This window comes from Dasypus novemcinctus, chromosome 10 (assembly GCF_030445035.2).
Source record: "Dasypus novemcinctus isolate mDasNov1 chromosome 10, mDasNov1.1.hap2, whole genome shotgun sequence".
Lineage (NCBI taxonomy): Eukaryota > Metazoa > Chordata > Mammalia > Cingulata > Dasypodidae > Dasypus > Dasypus novemcinctus.
In genome coordinates, this window is record NC_080682.1 from 11,545,846 (window position 1) to 11,567,679 (window position 21,834).

The 21,834-nt window shown below is 45.3% G+C and overlaps 1 protein-coding gene across 1 annotated transcript in view; it reads left to right on the plus strand.

Moving 5' to 3' along the window:
* Positions 1-21,834, plus strand: part of LOC131280142 (solute carrier family 22 member 6-like) — a 46,716-nt gene that overhangs the window by 17,827 nt on the left and 7,055 nt on the right. Inside the window, exons 3-5 of the mRNA XM_058306185.2 lie at positions 1,544-1,723; positions 3,829-3,946; positions 4,100-4,222. Coding sequence (XP_058162168.1) covers positions 1,544-1,723; positions 3,829-3,946; positions 4,100-4,222 — 421 coding nt within the window. The remainder of the gene's footprint in view (positions 1-1,543; positions 1,724-3,828; positions 3,947-4,099; positions 4,223-21,834) is intronic.

Consider the following 21,834-nt stretch of genomic DNA (forward strand, 5'->3'; position numbering starts at 1 on the left):
GTGACTGGTCTCTCCTCCAGGTCACTTTCTCACTGAGCTCAGCTGTGGGCCATCAGGCATTTGGCTTGTCTCTCCCTGGGCCCAGCCTCCAGCCTCTGTCTCAGGGTTTCTCTGTCTTGGGGTTTCTCTGTCTTTCTGCAGCTGTAGGTGATCCTGGAATCCTCTCTCACAAGGCAGGGTGAAGCAGCAGCTCTCTTGCTCTCTGTGTCTGTTTATATAAGACTATAGGAAGAGGGCTGAGACCCACCCTGGGTCATGCCTCACTGAAGTACACAAACCAAAGGCCCCCAGCTGAATTCAATCCAATCAAAGGGTCCTACAATCTAATCAAAGGCCCTTAACTGAAGCAATCTAATCAAAAGTGATCTAATCAAAATGTCCTTTAACTGAATCTAACCAAAAGGTCCCACCACTTACAATAGGTTTAGAAGCACAGGAATGGCTTAACTTAAGAACACAATTTTCCAGGAAGCAGATATGACTCAGCGGATAGAGCTTCCGCCTACCATATAGGAGGTTCAGGGTTCAATACCCGGGGTCTCCTGGCCCATGTGGCGAGCTGGCCCACATGGAGTGCTGCCATGCGCAGAGTATTGCACCACACAGGGGTGCCCCCCGTGCAAGGAGTGGCCCCTGAGCGAGGAGTGCAGGCCCCACGCAGAAGAGCAGACTGCCCAGGAGAAAGCTGCTCACACAGAAAGCTGATACAGGAAGATAATGAGACAAAAAAGAGACACAGAGAAGAGATAATGTGAGACACAGTGAACTAGGGAGATGAGGCGGAGCAAGAGAATGATCACCTCTCTCCCACTCCAGAAGGTCCCAGGATGGGTTCCCGGAGCCACCTAATGAGAATACAACAGACACAAAAGAACACACAGCGAATGGACACAGAGAGCAGACAATGGGTGGGGGCAGGGGGGGAGAAATAAAAAAAAAAAGAACACAATTTTCCAGGGTCCACAAAAGACTCAAACCAGGACATCATCTATAAAATGGAATGACGTTCCTAACCCCATAGGGGTGTGGTGAGGGTTAAATTAGAGAATGAGAACATTGGTCCCAAAGGTTTCCCCAAAAGGAGATTTAAAAACTACAAAATACTATTTCCTGGGAGAGGTTTGACAGGGGACACCAGCCACCAGTGGCAGAAGAATCAGCCTCACTCCTGTGCAGCAGTTCCCAAACCACGGGAGCTTGTCAAAAATCAGATTTCTAGCTCATCTTCCAAATAGTCGACAGGTCTTGAGTCAGACTCAGACATCTGAGTTGTTTTCAGCATGGCCTGTGATTCCAATGAGCTGGTTTGGGTCCCTCAACACAGATGTGCTGGGATGTGTCAGGACCCTGGACCATCCTCCGAACATTTGGGGCCCTCAGATACCAACCTTCATCCCATTACTCTCCATTTCCTGCCGCAGTACCCACCTCATGGTCACATGCAGTCTTCCAAGCATCTGTTAGATTTCCCAGGGCCCCAGACACATAGGGTGGGGGAGGAAGCAATGTGCACTCTGGACCCAGATCTTCCCTCCTCCCTCAGGCTGGGCCACCAGAAGCTGCTGATCTGGACCTACCTGCAGTTAGCAGTATTGGGCTCCTGCACTGCCTTTATACCCAACTTCCCAGCCTACTGCATTTGCTGCTTCCTCTCAGGCATGCCTATAACTGGCATCAACTGCAACTCCTTGGTGCTAAATGAGGAGAACCCCAGGAGAATCAGGCTTATGGGTTTTCCTGAATCACAGGGGTTCAATGGACCAGAGGACTTAACAAATTCAAACCACAGCTCCTTCCCTGGGTATGAAGCTGAATCCACCTGTCCCAGTAAATTTGGCTGTCAGGGTCTCTCCTGGAAAGGACCATTCCCAAGGCAGAAAGGACTATATCACTGCCTCTTTGTGGTTCTGGTCATTTGAAGGTTGTAATTCATCCAGTAATTCAGGGATCACTGAAAGGATCAACTGAGAAGAGAAAAGATTTAATAGAGGGAAGCACATGTGGCTCAACTGTAGGGCTTCCGCCTACCATACAGGAGGTCCAGGGTTTGATACCCAGGGCCTCCTGGCCCATGTGGTGAGCTGGTCCACATGAAGTGCTGCCATGTGCAGAGTGTCGCCCCGCACAGGGGTGCTCCCCGCACAAGGAGTGCAGCCCGGTGCAGGAATGCAACACGCCCAGGAGTGGTGCCACCCACACAGAGGACTGATGCAGCAAGATGACACAACAACAAAAAAAAGACACAGAGAAGAGACAATATGAGATGCAGCAAGCTAGGGAGCTGAGGTGGAGCAAGAGAATGATCACCTCTCTCCCACTCCAGAAGGTCCCACGATGGATTCCCAGTGCCACTGAATGAGAATACAATAGACACAGAAGAACACACAGCAAATGGACACAGAAAACAAACAACAGAGCAGGAAGGCAGGGGGGGAGAAAAAATTAAAAAATAAAAATAAATGAAAAACAATAGATTTTTTTTAAAAAGACTTAATAGGGATTGGGGTGGGGTGTTCAAGAGGTTAATCAAACTGTGGACCTTTAATTCAATATGTATTTTTCAACAAAACAAACACTTTGTGTCAGCTCTTTCTCTAGGGATGCAGACGAGAGCAAGAGGGACACTACCTTTAAAGCTACCTTCCACTGAGGGAAGTTACCAAGCAGTGACGATTTGGTGTGCTAAAGGCAGGGACAGGGGCCATCCTGGGTGTAATGAGAGCTCAAAAGTGTGGTGCTCGATCAAGACTTGGGAGCCAACAAAGGCTCAGAACTAAAAGATAAATGAGAATCAGAAAGAGGAAGCAAGATATTGGAGCAGAGTTCTAGACAGAAGAAATAGAATACCCAAGACCCAGAGGCCAGATAGTCTAACCCACTGGAAGAAGTAAAAGTATAAAATGTTAAAAAAAAAAAGTAAAAGTAGTGAAGGATTGCCTAAGGGCAGGGCTCTTCCCCAGGCCAAGCAAAGGGCATGTCACAGAGCTGCCAACCCTAAACATCTGTTGAATTAAAATGTGCTGATGGAAGTACAGACTTGGAGACAGGTCAAAGGAGGTTTGGGAGAAGCCAGGAAATGTAAATGGTGAGTTTAGGGACACCAAATTAAGATCATGCCTGAGAATTCATCCCTTGTTCTGCTGAAGCAACACACACATACTAGCTATAGCCTGTGATCAAACCACCCTTGCCTTACCCTCAGAGGATCCTGGAGGGGCAAAGCAGAACTGAGCTTGAGAGAGGAGTCCTTTTCTGATATGAGGATCCTCATCCACCTGGAAAAGGCTAGTGCCCCCTCCCCCCATATATATACAGATTCACGTAAGTCCTAACTTCAACCTGAATTCTATACCTGGCCAGGTCTGGGCCTCCCATTCAGACTCGTCCCTAGCCTGGTTATGTCGTACCCCCTGGTGCCACCAGCAGCTGCTGCTCTGTCTTCTCTTCCTCATCTACTCCAGGTGCCTGGGGCCTGAGGGTGGGGTACAGGAGTCACAATAAATCATAGGTGGACAAAGCATCTTCTGAAAATCCCCTATCTCCCCTCCAGTAGAACAGCAAATTGAAACAGAAAGAACAAGTGCCCAATTTGATAGGTGGGGAAGGAAGACAATGGCCCAGAAAGGAACAGGACTTGTCTGACTCTCTCAAGAAGGCAGAGGCAATCCCAGCAGTAGAAGCCAGGACTCCTAACTCCCGGCCCAGAAGTCAATTCTTTCCACCCCTCCCAGGTTCCTCCCTGCTCTAATCTGTGCCCTCCTCAAGCAGCCACAACCTCCCTCTGCCAACCCAGGGTGAAGCTTTGCCCATCACAATCCCCACCCATAGGTTCTTCCTTGAGTCTCCCTGCTCTGGGAGGCCGGACCTCACCCTGAAGACCCTGCAGAGAGGTGCCTGGATCAATGGGAAGTGGGAAGAGGGTGCTAAGCTAAGTGTAGAGGTGAGAGCCCTGGGACTGGTGATACCCCACCAGGGCTCTGCCTGCCCCTACTGTCACCCCAGAACCCAGGACATCTGGTGCTGTCCAGGGCAGGGATTGGGGTAAGTTCCCCTAGAGGACCCCAGGCCCTGACACCTGCCCATCCTGTCAGTGTTCCAGGCCATTTTGCAGAAGAAGCTGACCGTGAGCCATGACTTGCAACTGCTGCACTGTCCTGCCATTCGCAGCCTCTTCCTCCACCCCGTCTCAGCCCAGGCAGGAGATGGATGTCTCCCTATCAAGGTACTGAGAGGTGTAAGAGATGGGGCAATTCACAGGCATGTAGCTTATTTGTGCCTGTTGCTCCCATGCCAGCAGCTGAAGGCACAGGCAGACTCGAGAATTTCTGGAGCACACAGGTTAAGGCTATCCTTTCCATCTGCCCCCCAAGCCCTCCACCATATTATTTCATTCCTTTCCTCCCACCCCAATTCCTGTTTCTCTTCAGATGTGCATGCAACACACACACACACACACGTTTGTGCACACCAAAATGTTGAAAAGTATTGTTTCCTTCTCTTTTATATGTCTCCAAGTATCTTGCTCTACAGACTTTTGTGGTGTTGTTGACAGAGATGACTGTGTTTGTCCAATTGTAAGACTGGTATAATCCCCTTCAGTCAACACATCACACGCAAAATATTGTCAAGCAAGATCACATACAGAACCTCTTATGGGACACTTACTGAACATATTACTTTTCTTAACAGTTTCCCCCTATGTTATTAGAACTCCATTTTTTTTAAACTGCATTGAATTCTATACTTTCATACTTTATTTTACCAGTGTCCTATTGGTGGACATTTAAGTTCTTTCTGGCTCTTCCCAATTATAAACAAGGTTGTCACAAGTATCCATACATGTATATCTCTATGTATCTGTCTGATTAATCCCTTGGGATAAATTCTTTAATGTGCAGGATCAAAGGTGTGAAAAAATTTAAGGCTTTTCACAGATATTTTCAAATTACTCTCCAGAAAAGTTATAAGATTTTACAAAATTGTATAATATAACCTCATAAACACTGAGTACTAGTACTCTGAGAAGTATTTTCTTGCTGTTTTAATTCACATTTATTTGATTCTAAAAGGGATTGAACATTTTTTTCATGTGATTACTGGCTATTTCTTTTTTTGGTAAACCCTCCATTTATATCACTTGCCCATTTCTCCTCTTCATTGATTTGTAGGACTCCTCCTTTACATTAAGGATTTTAGCCTTTGCATTGTTTTTGCAAGATATTCCTTTTACTGCTTTATGTAATCAAATCTATCCCTTTTTTTCCCCCAAGCTTCTGTGTTTTTAGTTATACTTGGAAAGGCCTTTTCCCCCAGATTATAAAAGTATTCATCTAGATTTTCTTCAAGAACATTCATATTTGTGTGGGCTTTTATATTTTATCATAATCCATCTGAAATTTAGTTTACCATAAGGTAGGAAGTAGGATTCTATTTTTTTTCCTTGGTTAGTTAATTGTCCCAAAACCACTTAATGAATAGTCCAACCTTTCCTGGCTAATCTGAAACACCACCTTTTCCACTTACTGTTTCTGAACTATTCAGTCCCATAGACATGTCTGTCTATTCTGGCACCAAAACTGTTCTGTTTAATTCTTAATTATAGTGTGGCCCATATAGGATTATCTTCTTGGGTGCAGCTTCTTGCTGTGCCCTTCATCAATCTTCAGGCACGATGCAGCATTTCATCACATCACCAAAGAACAAAGCTGCCCCATAAATTGTTACTAAGCACTGTCGAGTTTACTGAAAACTCCATGGAGGGATGCAGGAAGTCTTACTTTCCATACACGCAGCAAAAACTTTAATAGGCAATTTGATTCTTCCACTTGTCCACCCGTGGCTAATGATTGATTCTTCCCCACACAAGCTCTAAAATCTCCCCCATTATCCTAAGCAATTCATCTCTGGCTCTGAACTTACATACATTGCTAAGCAAGGGAAAACGCTTACAGTTAAATGAACCCCTGAATCTTCGGAGAGAGAGATAGGTTGGGAATTTGTTCACAGTCATTCAGAGGTTTTCAAGTGGGACTGGAACCCAAACCTTCTGGTTCCCAGCCATCTGCTTCTCGGCTTTCTCTTTAGCCAAGTTAAATACAAGCATTTGACCTAGCAGTGAGTGTGAAAAGGGTGGCACAGGTGACAGGTAGAGTTAGATCACTGGCAGGCCCCACGGGCCTCACCACGGCGCTACTTCTCACAGACAGGGGCTTCTGAGCATGAAGGTGACTTCTGCCAACGTAGGCAGTCTCCTGAGCCCATTGCTGGGTGTGAGTGCAGAGGTCCACTCCTCCTTGCCTCTCTTCACCCACAGCAGAGTCCCTGTGGCTGCCAGGGCCATCCCTGTCTTCCTGCCACAGTCCCTGGGCCAGCCACCACCCAACACCCTCCCCATCCAGCACCCTCAGAGCTATAAGGCTCTCACAGCCCCTTGGTCCAGGCTTCTTTGACAAATAAGGCCAGACCCAGAGGAGAGCAGGAACTTACCCCGAAGGAGCCAAGGCTAGAGTCCAGGTCTCCTGGCTCCTAGGCCAGGACCCTGTCCCCACAGATGGGCTGAGGCCCCTGAAATCTTCCCTAGGACTCCCCATTCTTGGAAACAGTAGGTGGTTTGGAAATAAAGTGGACAATTGAGCATGAACACCTAAAAAGAATCCCCCAACTCTACTCCTAGACCCTGCTTCTCCTTCTGCCATCGGTGGAAAGAGAAACTGAGGAAGAAGCTGCAGGAACAGCAGAAGATCCCATGCCAGGTATCAGAACAAGAGAAGGACGGACTCTAAGGACTAAGAGATGGACTAAGCCAGAGCCTGGAGCCAGCTTCCCAAAGGAAAGATATCCATGTCAAGAGAAGGAATGGAGAAATGGCAGCCAGGGACGGGCAGGAGGGACCTCTCCTTGACCTGTGGGTTCAGAGAAACACTTCCCATGGGACCTCCTCTCCTGGCCAGATCCACCCGAGACGACTTCATCAAATGTCACTACCAGGAACGCAGTTAATTTTAATCGCAGGATTTTCTTTGACTCCTTTAAGATCTTCACATGGTTGTTCTCCTTGAAACTATTACTATAGTGAATCTGACTGGTGATTTCATAATGTTGAACTATTATTGCACATCTGGTAATAATGCTGCCTGGACAGAGAGCCATATTCTTTGAATATATGGTTGTATTTCATTTGCTGTAATTTAAACAATTTTTGCATCTATATTTATAATTCAAATTTGCCTTAAAAGTTCAAAATAAATAAATAAATATACCTACAAAATTTCTCCCATTGTTTCCCTCTGGCCCAAACTCAGTGATCATTCCACATTAACCAACCCTCAATTCAAGAAGTCATGCACAAAGAGGACTGTGGGAAGATAATGGCATAGGTAGCTCCAGAAATCAGTCGCTCCACCAAAACAACTATTGAACTGCCAGGAACTATATGAATCGACTATTTTGAAACTCTGGAGTCTAGTGGAACAATGCTTAGTATTCAGGGAAGAAATGAAGGAAGAGGCTGGTAAATCAAGGTAAATACTGGTGAATTTCATCCTTCATGCAGTAGCTACCATTTCCCATCCCCACACATGTGACAGCCGGCAGTGGGGACTGCAGTCCAGCGCCTGGTAGAGTTTGCTGGTGCCAGAGTAGGCTATAAGCCGAGTCCTCCAAAATCTGGAGGTATGAGTTCTGATTGCTGATCACTGCTTTTGATAGCTACTTCAGATTGCCTTGGGGGCCAGCTCTGAGGGCAACCACTGTTCCAATCCCCTCAGGGAAAAGCAGCAGAGGAGCCTTAAAGAGGCAATTCCTTTTATTTTATTTTATTTTATTTTATTTTATTTTATTTTATTTTATTTTATTTTTTTACCTCTCATTTTCTTTCCATTCTGTTTAGGAGCAAAATTCGTTTGAAAAGTCACAAATTGACAACTCCAGCCCTCAACAACAACAAAAAAAAAAAAAAAAAAAACCTATTAATTGCAATCCCAGAAGAGTGGGAGACCAAGATTTGTTGTTTATTACCAACATAATACTTAGAATATCCAGTTCTCAACAAAAACTACAAAACATGCAAAGAAACAGGAAAGTATGGACAATTCACAGGGAAAAAAATGAATTTGCCAGAAACCATCCCTAAGAAAGTTCAGACAGTAGAGCTAGTAGTTAAAGACTTTAAATCAACTGTCTTAAATATGTTCAATGAAATAAAGATATCCATATACAAAGAACTAAAGGAAATTAGAAAAACACTGTCTGATAACATAAAGAAACAGAGACTATAAAAAAAATCTAATGGAAATTGGAGGGCTTCAAAGTACAGTAACTGAAAAGAAAAATTCATTAGACAGATTCAACAGCAGCTTTGAATAGGCAGGGAAAAAATCAGCAAATTTGAAGCCATGACTATTGAAATTATCCAGTATGAGGAGCAGAAAGAAAAACAATGAAGAAAACTGAAGAGCCTGAGGGAACTCTGGGACACCATCAAGCATACCAACATATGCATCATTGGAATCCAAAAAGGACAAGAAAAAGAGACAGGAGTAGAAAACGTATCTGAAGAAATAATGGGTGAAAACTTCCCAAATTTGATGAAAGATTTAATTACACATATCCAAGAAACTCAACAAACTCTAAGTAGGATGGACTCAGAGATCTGCACCAAGACCCACTAGAATTAAATTGTCAAAATCCACAGACAAAATGAGGATTTTGAAAGCAGCAAGAGGCGGCAGACTTGGCCCAGTGGTTAGAGCGTCCATCTACTACACGGGAGGTCTGCGGTTCAAACCCCGGGCCTCCTTGACCCGTGTGGAGCTGGCCCATGTGCAGTGCTGATGCGCACGCAAGGAGTGCCCTGCCACGAAGGGGTGTCCCCCACGTAGGGAAGCCCCACACGCAAGGAGTGCACCCTGTGAGGAGAGCTGCCCAGCACAAAAGAAAGTGCAGCCTGCCCAGGAATGGTGCCGCACACATGGAGAGCTGACACAAGATGATGCAACCAAAAAAGAAACACAGATTCCAGTGCCATTGACAACAACAGAAGCGGACAAAGAAGATGCAGCGAATGGACACAGAGAACAGACAACCAGGGTAGGGTGGGGTGGGGTAAGGGAGAAAAGAAAGAAAAGAAAGAAAAGAAAGAGAGAAGCAACTGGTCACATAAAGGGGATCTCCTGCTGAGACCAGCTCAGCAATAGGTTTGCATGAAGGGAAGATAATGCAGAACTTAAGAAATAAAAGGACAGAAAGAAAGACACAAGAGAGAAAATAAAGATGGGACCAGGGGACTCACAGCTTCTGGAACTGAGAGCCTTGACCCTAGTTTCCACATCATATTTATTAGAAATTACAAAGCAGTAGTTATCTATGTTTACTTTCAAGACTGTTTTGTTATTAGAACTGCAACATTTACAATAATAGGGAACAGGTGCAACATCTGCAATAATAGGGAACAGGTCATACAATGTAAAAATGCCTCCTCGTGCAAACAATTTTCATGCTGACAAGACAGTGCTCCATCTAGTAAAGTCCTGTTATTCCTAAGCCCACACTTCTTAACTGCATTATGGAAACATTCTAACTTCAAGCCAGGTCCCCACATTCAAATTCAAGCTATTTTACCACAATCCCCAATAAGATTAACAGTGGATCTCTCATCAAAAATCACAGAGGCCATGGGAAGCTGATGTGGCTCAGCTGATAGAGCATCCGCCTACCATATGGGAGGTCCAGGGTTCGATCCCCAGGCCCTCTTGACCCATGTGGTGAGCTGACCCACACACAGATGCTGTGCACAAGGAGTGCCCTACCACGCAGGGGCACACCCACATGGGGGTGCCCCACATGCAAGGAAAGCACCCTGCAAGGAGAGCCACCCTGTGTGAAAAAAGTGCAGCCCACCCAGGAGTGGTACTGCACATATGGAGAGTTGATGCAGCAAGATGACGTAACAAAAAAGAGACACAGTTTCCCGGTGCCACCAACAGTGCAACCAGGCATGGAAGAACAAACAGTGAGTGGGCACAGAGAGCAGACAATGGCAGGGGGCGGGGGGGCAGAGGAGAAAAAGAAATAAAATAAATCTTAAAAAAAAAATCATGGAGGCCAGAAGACAGTTGGATTGCATATTTCGAGTCCTTAGAGAGAGAGAGAGAGAGAAACTGTCAACCAAGAACTCTATACCTGGCAAAAATTACCAGTCAAAAATGAAGGAGAAATTAATACATTTACATTTACAGATAACCACTGAAAGAGTTCATTACCAGAAGTCCTGCCCTATGAGAAATGCTGAGGGGAATAATGCAGGCTAAAATAAGAGATCATTAGACAGTAACTCAAAGCCTTAAGAAGAAATAAAGAACTTTGGTCAAGGTAACTGTGAAATCCTGTATTACTGTACTTTTAGTTTGTAACTGCTCCCCTTTTCATATAACTTAACAGGCAAATGTGTAAAATAACATTCCCAGCCCCAGAATGGCTCCCTCGTCTGTTTGCTGGTTGTTTTTGCTCATTGTTTGTGCTCATTGTCTGCTCGTTGTTGTTGTTGTTGTTCTCATTCTCTGTTTGTTTTTTCCTTGGAGGCACCAGGAACCAAACCTGGGACCTTCCATGTGGGAGACAGATGCTCAACTGCTTGAGTCACATCTGCTCCCAAAATAACATTTTAAATCTATGCTAACAGGCAAACAATCTATAAAGATGTAATCTAAAAATATAAAGAGAGAGAAACAAAGATACATAGGAGAAGAGAGTTTGCATACACTACTGAAACTAGGTTGGTACTAGTCGAACCAGGTTATTAGTTTAAGATGCTAATTATGATTACAAAGGTAACCACTAAGAAAATGAATAAAAATATAGAGAAAATGAAAGAATGAAAGAAGATAAACAAAATAGATCAATGGAAATAATAGAGAGTTCAGAAAAAAAAAACTCGCACATATATGAACAATTAATTTTTGACAAAGGTGTAAAGGTAATAAAATGGAAAAAGAATAGACTTTTCAAAAAGAAATTTTTAATTAAAAAAAAATCAAGATAGTTTGAAATGAAAAAAAATAGCCTTTTCAACAAATGATTCTGGAATAACTGAATATCCATGTGCAATAAAAAAGGATTAACTTGGATCCCAATTATAGCTCTAAATGAAAAAAATTTAAGCCTTAATTTAAAATTTTAGAAGAAAATATAGGGAAGTGGACTTGGCCCAAAGGATAGGTGGTCTGCCTACCCCATGAGAGGTTGGCAGTTCAAACCCCAGGCCTCCTTGACCCGTGTGGAGCTGGCCCATGCGCAGTGCTGATGCGCGCAAGGAGTGCCGTGCCACGCAGGGAGCGCGCCCCTAAGGAGAGCCGCCCAGCACGAAAGAAAGCGCAGCCTGCCCAGGAGTGGCGCCGCACACACGGAGAGCTGACGCAGCAAGATGACGCAACAAAAAGAAACACAGATTCCTGGTGCCACTGATGAGAATGGAAGCAGTCACAGAAGAACACACAGTGAATGGACACAGAGAGCAAACAACTGGGAAGGGGGGGAATGAATTTTTAAAATAATAAAAATTAAAAAATAAAAATGCAAAAAAAAACCTTAAATATAGGGAGCCAGTGTAGCTCAGTGGTTGAGCATCTGCTCCCCATGTACACAGGCCCAGGTTCAATTCCTGCTTCCTTCTTTAAAAAAAAAGTTAAATATAAACCTAACAGGGAAGTGCACTTGGCCCAGTGGTTAGGGCGTCCATCTACCACATGGGAGGTCCACGGTTCAAACCCCGGGCCTCCTTGACCCGTGTGGAGCTGGCCCATGCGCAGTGCTGATGTGTGCAAGGAGTGCCATGCCATGCAGAGGTGTCCCCAGCAGAGGTGTCCCCAGCGTAGGGGAGCCCCACGCGCAAGGAGTGCACCCATAAGGAGAGCCGCCCAGCACGAAAGAAAGTGCAGCCTGCCTAAGAATGGCACCACACACACAGGGAGCTGACACAACAAGATGACGCAACCAAAAGAAGCACAGATTCCCGTGCAGCTGACAACAACAGAAGCAGACAAAGAAGACGACGCAGCAAATGGACACAGAGAACAGACAACTGGGGGGGGAGGGGAGAGAAATAAATAAATAAATAAATAAATCTTTTTAAAAAAGACATTAGAACATCAGTTTGGCACTTAAGGAGCAAGAACGCACACACACATACACACAAACCTAACAAAAAATCCAGACATTCTACTTTTAGGTATTTACCCAAGAGAAAAGGAAATATATGTCCATACTAAGAATGTTCATAGTAACCTTATCTGTAACAACCAAAAACTAGAAGCAACCAAGATGTCCTACAATAAGTAAATGGATTAATAAATTGCAGCATGTCCATATAATGGAATACCACTCATCAACAAGAAGGAACGAACTACTGATAAATGCAACAACATGGATGAATCTCAAAATAATTATGCTGAGTGAAAGAAACCAGACAAAAAAGAATACATATTATATTATTCCATTTATATAAAACTCAAGAAAATGCAAACTAATCTACAGTGAGAGAAAACAGACCAGTGTTGATTGGGAATTGGGGGGGGGGATTAGGAAGGGTGGGAGGGAAGGATCACAAAGGGGCATGGGAGGGATTAGATATCTTGATTGTGGTGAGTTTTAAAAAGTACTTTCTATTTAAACCACTGTTTCAGGAGATGGAGAACACAATACAGAAGAAGAAAAAAAAGGAGGAAGGACATGGTAATAATAAAGAAAAATCTTCTAAATAAATTTAGATTTATGAAAACTTAAAAAAAGAAAAATCATGTAGTCCAGTCCTCTGCCTACAACAGAACTTCATAAACTGTACCAGACACCTGGTCTTGGAGGAGGAACAAAATAATAGCAATAAAAATAGACAGTTTTTGAGCATTCACTAAGCACAGGCATCTCAACTCACCAGCTCATTAACTCTAAGGTAAGTACTACTACCTTGGGCTAAAGAAGGTTACACGGCTAAGAAATAGGGGAGCTCACTGTTGACCCAAAAGCTGACTTGGCAGAATTCACGCACGCGCATGCACGCGCGCGCATGTGTGTGTACACACATGTACACATACACACATCATGCTCCCTGCCTTCCTCCTCTTTTTCTCTGCTCCCTTCAAGTCTTTCTCTTAGATATAACAAAAACCTTTGTACACCTTGCTCTTCTCCCTCCCATTTTCAGTCTTTCCAGGAAGTGACTAAAATGAAGGGAGCAGAACAGAAAGCTTTGTCTGAGGCTCTTTTCCCCACCCCCACCCCCCAGGGCAGGTGCAAACATCTGGAAACAAAGGAAAAATGAAGAAAGATAGGAGGAACCAGACAACATTCCCGCTGCAGGCTGGCATAGCTGCCACCTCACCCCTGGATCTTGTCCCGGAAGTTCAGTCTGCCAGCTAACCTAAACTTGCCTGTTGCTCGGCCGGGATCTGCCTCCAACGAGCCCTGGGGCAGCGATTACGTCTGGATGTCACTGAGATCGGAAGCTCTCCATCCCTTGGCCCTTCCTCCTCCTCAACCCCTCCCAGCCCCTCCTGGGCTAGTGGGAACTGGCACTGAAGTTGGGTGGCACAGAAAAGACCTCACGAAAGGATGGGGATGGCCAGACAACCCTTCCTTCCAGCCAGGCTCTGAAAGCCTGACTCCCTGTCTTGACCTTGGCATTGCCCTAGGTCAGGTGGCTCACACGCAGCCTTCCTGGTCCAGGCCCCGCCCCAGTCCTAGCCGCGCGCGTGCGCCTTGGCCCCGCCCCAGACCCCAGCTGCACCTTCGCTGGCCCTCAGGCTCTCCCCCTTCGCCCTAGTCCGGGCCCAGCTTCCAGTCCCACCTTCCTCCCCGCCCTGATCCCGCTCCTTGGCCACGGCCGGGCCCCTCCGCCCGGTGCTGCCTCTCAAACCCTGACTCCAGGTCCCATCTCAGGTCGTCGTTCAGCTGGTCCCTCCTGCCTCAGCTTCTCCACCCGCGGCACCCTCTGCCTCCTGATCAGTAGCTGGCTCCGGACCACCCTCACACGAGTGAGCCAGGTGGGCGCCCTTCCCCGACGCAGCCCCCCTGGGCCCCATGCCCGCCTCCCAGCCGCACCCGCACTACCACCAAGCCAGGGTTTCTGTCCATTAACTCACAAACCCCCCAAGTTCCTGTCGGCCAAGACTCGCCTCTTCATTTTAGGGGGCGGGAATGTGCTGTCCAACCCACTGCCACTCCCCTGGGCCGGGTCCCTGCACCGTGTTTTCTCCCTGACCACGTCAGTGGTCTCTGTCCAGCCCACCCTCCCCCGGTCCCAGAAGATCTTGGGTCTCTCTCCTGCCGTCCAAGGTCGGAGTTCTGATGAGGTGAGAGGTACTGCACATGGACTCAACTCTCTTGCCTCACCCTAATTCCAGTCCTGTCTGATGATCCTGGCTCTATTTAAAGTTTAATGGGGGGACGCAGACTTGGCCCAGTGGTTAGGGCATCCATCTACCACATGGGAGGTCAGCGGTTCAAACCCCAGGCCTCCTTGACCCATGTGGAGCTGGCCCATGCGCAGTGCTGATGCACGCAAGGAGTGCCCTGCCACGCAGGGGTGTCCCCCGCGTAGGGGAGCCCCACGCACTAGGAGTGCGCCCCGTAAGGAGAGCCGCCCAGCGCGAAAGAAAGTACAGCCTGCCCAGGAATGGCACCGCACACACGGAGAGCTGACACAACAAGATGACGCAAAAAAAGAAACACAGATTCCCGTGCTGCTGACAATAGAAGCGGACAAAGAACATGCAGCAAATAGACACAGAGAACAGACAACTGGGGCCAGAGGGGGAAGGGAAGAGAAATAAATTAATTAAAAATTTTAAAAAATAAATAAAGTTTATTGGGGAGCACATGTGTCTTAAACAGTTGAGCACCTGCTTCCACACTGAAGTCCCAGGTTGGTCCCCAATGCCTCCAAAAAAAACAGACCTTGCCCTGTGCATAGAAATGGCTTCACTGAGCTCTCCTACAAAAAGCTATATAGGAGAACTTCCAGGAAGAGGGCAGCCTAGAAAGACACGGAACTCTCTTCTCTCCTAGAGAAATAGCTAGAGGACAGACAGAAACAGCCTGGGGGAAAAAATCTTCTAGGGCTTAGGACACCAGGGGAAGGCTGGACACCACCCAGAAGAGAGATGGACAAAGGAAAAGAATCATGGTGACAAAACTGTGAGTTAAAAGCAGCAGCTGTTGACGTCCTCCCCCACCCTATAGACACTTGAATTCTCAGGCCTAGGGGACCGGCAGCTACAGACAAAGGGAGTCCCAGGGACTAACCTCTCCAGGAAAGAGGAGAAAGAGGGGCACAGCCTAAGGCTGACTCAGCTTTTGCCCCACAAATTTGGTCTACTGTGTCCCACAGGCTTTTCCACACCAGGTGGGACCAACCCATTGTTTGCGTTGGGAGTTGGCAAGGAACTAAAAGGATCTGATCCTCTCAATCTCACTCACTACAACCAGGACTGTTGTTGAGGATGCAGAGGGAAATAGAATTAATTCCTACCTGGGAAAAGGGAGGGGGCTGCCAGCAAAGGCTGGAGAACTGCCTCTGAGAAAGTTTGAATTATGAGGCTCTTAGCCCAGGCAGGATCCTCTATCACTTTGATCCAGTCCTATTACAGCAAACACACAGACCAGGCACTGAACTGAAAGGGCTGCCAAAGAGCACCATCTGCTGGAAAGCCAAGGAAGTACACATGAGGAAATTAAATAAGAGGGGCTTTTTCTGGCCTTTACAGCTTCCCTCCCCAGGGCCCTTGGAAGCAGGTCTGCAACCCATTCCAGGGCCCAGGGCCCATATTTGAGCAACTAACAAGGACAATCCTAACTAACAAGGACAATCCTAAAGACCCAGAACAGGTTGAACCAAGAATCAAAGAACAGCAGTAATACACAGCCTCCCACCACTAAATCCTTATGAAAGAGAGAGAAATTGAGCACCATCACAATCAGATGCCCATACATCAGCAAAAAATTACAAGCCATACTAAAAATATGGAAGAAATGGCCTAAGCAAAGGAATGTAGCAAAGCCTCAGATGAGACACAGGATTTGAGACAACTCATCAAAGAGATTCACACAACTTTCCAAAATCAAATTAATGAGTAGAAAGACAATATGGCTAAAGAGATAAAGGAAATCAAGAAAACACTGAGTGAGCACAAAGAAGAATCTGAAAACCTGAATAGAAAAGTAACAGTGCTCATGGGAATGAGAGACATGATAGGTGAGATGAAAAACACATCAGAGGTATAAAACAGCAGATTCAAAATTATAGAAGAAAGATTAAGTGATACAGAAGACAGAACAGCTGAAATTGAATTGAGCAGGGGCTCAGGGAGATGATTGATAACACAAAATGCAACAATGTACGTGTCATGGGAGTTCCAGAAGCAGAAGAGAAGGGAAAAGGGGCAGAAAGAGTATTTGAGGAAATAATAGCTGAAAATGTCCCAACTCTCACGAAAGAAAGGAACTTATATGTACAAGAAGTGCAGCATACCAATCACAATAAATGCAAACAGGGAGTGGATGTGGCTCAAGCAGTTGAACACCTGTTTCCCACATGGGAGGGCCCGGGTTTGGTTCCCTGTGCCTCCTAAAAAAAAAGACAAACAACAAGCAGTCAAACAAAAAAAAAAACGACTTAGGGGAACCAATGTGAATTCCCACTTATGAGTCCTGGCTTCAATTCCCGACCCTGGTACCGCAAAAAAGGAAAAAAGAATAAATGCAAATAGACCTGCTCTAAGACACATACTACTCAGAATGTCAAATATCAAAGATATAGAGAAAATTCTGAGAGCAGCAAGAGAGAAGCAGTATATCACATACAAGGGACACCCAGTAAGATTTACTGCAGATTTTTCATCAGGAACTATGGAGGCAAGAAGATCTGATACAATTAGGATACTGAAGGAAAAAAAGCAGCCAGCCAAGAATTCTTTATTCAGCAAAATTGTCCTTCAAATATGAAAGTGAGCTTAAAATATTCACAAATAAACAGAAACTAAGAGAGTTTGTAAAAAAGAATCCACCTTGCAGGAAATATTAAAGAGAGCTTTACAGCCTGAAAAAAAGAAAACAGGAGAGAGAGGCTTGGTGGACAGCATAGAAGAAAGACTAGCAGAAAGGATAACCAAAAGAGTAAAAAAAACAGATGAAAATTAGATATGACATATGAAAGTCAAAGAATAAAATGGTGGAAGTAAATAAGGCATTTACAGTAATATTATTGAATGGATTAAACTCCCCAATCAAAAGATATAGGCTGGGGGAAGTGGATGTGGCTCAAGCAGTTCAGCACCCACCTACCATATGGGAGGTCCTGGGTTCAGTTGCCAGTGCCTCCTAAAGAAGATGAGCAAGACAGCAAGCTGATGCAGCGAGATGATGCAACAAAGAAACACAGCAAGGAAACTGAATGAGAGACACAGCAAAGCAGGGAGCAGAGGTGGCTCAAGTGATTTGGCACCTCCCTCCCACATGGGAGGTCTTCGGTTCAGTTCCTAGTGCCTCCTAAAAAAAGATGAGCACACAATGAACAGACTCAGAGAGCAGACAGCAAGTGCAAAACAAAGTGGGAGGGATAAATAAATCTTTATATATATATCATCTGGGAGCTGATATAGCTAAATGGTTGAGCACCAGCTTTCCACATATGAGGTCCTGAGTTCAATCCACAGCCCTGGTACCTCAAAAAAAAAAAAAAAAAGATACAGGTTTACAGAATGGAGAAGAAAACCATCCATCCATATGATGCCTACAAAAGACTTACCTTAGATCCAGGAATACAAACCAGTTGAAAATGAAAGGCTGGGGAAACGGACTTTGGCCCAGTGGTTAGGGCATCCGTCTACCACATGGGAGGCCCGCGATTCAAGCCCCGGGCCTCCTTGACCCGTGTGGAGCTGGCCCATGCGCAGTGCTGATGCGCGCAAGGAGTGCCGCGCCACGCAGGGTGTCCCCCGCGTAGGGGAGCCTCACGCGCAAGGAGTGCACCCATAAGGAGAGCCGCCCAGCGCGAAGGAGGGAGCAGCCTGCCCAGGAATGGCGCCGCCCACACTTCCCGTGCCGCTGCCGACAACAGAAGCGGACAAAGAAACAAGAAACAAGACGCAGCAAAAAGACACAGAAAACAGACAACCGGGGGAGGGGAGGGGAAATAAATAAATAAATAAAAATAAATCTTTAAATTAAAAAAAAAAAAAAAAAATGAAAGGCTGAAAAAAGATACTCCATGCAAACAGTAACCAAAAAGAAGCGAGAGTAGCTATACGAATATTGGACAAAATAGACTTTAAATGCAAAATAGTTTTGAGATACAGAAGGTTATTATATATTAATAAAAAGGATAATACACAAGGAAGAAATAACAGTCATAAATATCTATGCACCTAACCCAGGTGCTCCAAAATACATGAGGCAAACTCTGGCAAAACTGGGAGAAATAAACATCTCTAATATAATAGTTATAATATAATAGTTAAGATTAGAAAACACCACTCACACCACTCACATCATTAGCTAGAACAACCAGACAAGATCGGAAAGGAAACAGAAAACTTGAATGACATGATAAATGATCAAGACCTAACAGAACATTGCACCCAAACTCAACGCATTATACATTCTTTGCAAGTGCTCATGGATCTTTCTCCAGGATAGACCACATGTTAGGTAATAAGACAGGTCTCAATAAATATGAAAAGATGGAAATTATACAAAGCACCTTCTCAGATCATAATGGAATGAAACTGGAAATCAATAATAGATAGGAAAAATGTAAATTCTCAAATGTGTGGAGGATAAACAACACATTCCTAAATAATCCAGTAGGTCAAAGAAGAAATTGCAAGTGAAATCAGCAAATATATTGAGACAAGTGAGGATGAAAACACAACTTATCAAAACTTATGGGACTAGGAAGCATATGTGGTTCAACTGATAGAGCTTCCATCTACAATATGGGAGGACCTGGGTTCAATCCCTGGGGCCTCCTGGTGAAAAAGAAGGGAAAGCATGCCACAAGGCAAGCCAGTGCCCATGCGAGTGCCTGCATGGTGAGCCAGTGCCCACGAAGTGATACATGCAGCATGATGATGATGAAGCATAATAGACAAGGGGAGAGTCAAGGCGAAGCACAGCAGAAACCAGGAACTGAGGTGGTGCAATTGACAGGGAACCTCTCTCCCTATCAGTGGTCTCCAGGGTCAAATCTTGGTGAATTTGTAGAGTAGAGAAAATGAGAAGAGACGACAACAAAGACAGAAAAAACAGCAGGGCAGGAGGAGGGGAAGAGGAGGAATTAAATAAATAAATAAATAAATCTTTTTTTAAAAAACTTATGGGGTTCAGTGAAGACAGTCTTTTAAAAAAATTATTTTTTTTTATTTTTTTCCCTCTTCCCCTCCCCAACTCCCTCCGCCTGCCTGCTGTTTTTGTTGTCTGTATCCATTCTCTGTGTGATCTTCTATGTCTGTTTCTCTTTTTGGTCTTATCTTCTCATTTTTTTCTCTTCTAGGATTCACTGGGATTTGATCCTGGAGACCTCTGATGTGAAAAGGTGTTCCCTGTTAGCTGCACCACCTCGGTTCCTGGTTTCTGCTGTGCTTCACCTTGACTCTCCCCTTCGTCTCTCTTTTGGTGAGTCACATCTTGATGCGTGACTCACTTGCATGGGCATGGGCTCACTGTGTGGACACTCTCATCGCATGGGCACTCAGCTCACCACGTGGGCACTGGTTTGCCTCGTGGGCACCGGTTCACCGTGCAGGCACGCTTTCTCTTCTTTTTCACTGGGACGCCCTAGGGATCAAACCTGGGTCCTCCCATAATGTAGGCAGAAGCCTGATCCCTTGAGCTACATTTGCTTCCCTGAAGGCAGTCTTGAGAAGGAAATTTATAGCCCTAAACACATATATTAAAAAATAATAAAGAGCTAAAGTCAAAGATCTAACTGAACAACTGGAGAAACTAGAAAGAAGAACAGCAAACCATTCCCAAAGCAAGCAGAAGGAAAGAAATAATAAAGATTAGAGCAGAAATAAATGAAATTGAGACTAAAAATACAACAGAGAAAATCAACAAAACAAAAAGCTGCTTCTCTGAGATCAATAAAACTGACAAACCCTGACTTAATTAGATAAACAAGAAAAAAAGAGAAAATGAAAGTTAATAATATTAGAAATGGAAGGGGGGAAGTTACAACTGACTCCACAGAAATAAAAATCATAAAAGGATATTATGAGAAATGTATGCCAACAAACTAGACAGCCTAGATGAAATGGACAAATTCCTAGAAATGCACAAACAACCTACACTGATGCTACAAGAAATACAAGAACTTAACAAACCAATCACATTTTAAAGAAATTGAATCAGTCATCAAAAATCTCCCAACAGGGAAGCAGACTTGGCCCAGTGGATAGGGCGTCTGTCTACCACATGGGAGGTCCGCGGTTCAAACCCTGGGCCTCCTTGACCCATGTGGAACTAGCCCACGTGCAGTGCTGATGTGCACAAGGAGTGCGGTGCCACGCAGGGGTGTCCCCGAGTAGGGGAACCCCATGCGCAAGGAGTGTGCCCCATAAGGAGAGCCGCCCAGCGTGAAAGAAAGTGCAGCCTGCCCAAGAATGGCACCGCACATATGGAGAGCTGACACAACAAGATGACGCACCAAAAAGAAACACAGATTCCCATGCCACTGACAACAGAAGTGGACAAAGAATAACACACAGCAAATGGACACAGAGAGCAGACAATGAGGGGGTTGGAGGAGGAGGGAAGGGGAGAGAAATAAATTTTTAAAAAATTAATCTTTAAAAAAAAAAAAATCTCCCAACAAAGAAAAGACCTGGACCAGATGACTTCATAAGTGAGTTCTACCAAGCATTTCAAGAAGAATTAACACCAATTCTGTCTAAGCTCTTCAAAAAATTGAAGAGGAGGGAAAATAATCCAACACATTTTATGAAGCCAACACCACCCTAAAACCAAGGCCAGATAAAGACACTACAAGAAAATAAAATTGGGAAGCAGATGTGGCTTAAGCAGTTGGGTGCCCGGCTACCACATGGGAGGTCCCAGGTTCCATTTCTAGTGCCTCCTAAAGAAAACAAGCAAGATAGCAAGCTGGTGCAGGAAGATGACACAACGAAATGATGCAACAAGATGATGCAACGATGAGACACCACAAGGAAATACAATAAGAGACACAACAGCAGGGAGCAGACATGGCTCAAGCAACTGGGTGCCTCCCTCCCACATGGGGGAGGTCCCAGGTCTGGTTCCCAGTGCCTTCTAAAAAGAAGACAAACAGACACAGTACATGATGAAAAGACACAGAGATCAGACAGCAAGCACAAACAACAGGGGGCAGGGAGGAAATAAATAAAACAAACCTTAAAAAAGAAAAGAAAAAATTACAGGCGGCAGACTTGGCCCAGTGGTTAGGGCGTCCATCTACCACATGGGAGGTCTACGGTTCAAACCCCGGGCCTCCTTGACCCATGTGGAGCTGGCCCGCGCGCAGTGCTGATGTGTGTAAGGAGTGCCCTGCCACGCAGGGGTGTCCCCTGTGTAGGGGAGCCCCACACGCAAGGAGTGTGCCCCATAAGGAGAGCCACTCAGCGCGAAAGAAAGTGCAGCCTGCCCAGGAATGGTGCCGCACACACGGAGAGCTGACGCAACAAAAAGAAATATAGATTCCCGTGCCGCTGACAACAACAGAAGCAGACAAAGAAGATGCAGCAAATAGACACAGAGAACAGACAACTGGGGTGAGGGGGGGAAGGGGAGAGAAATAAATAAATCTTT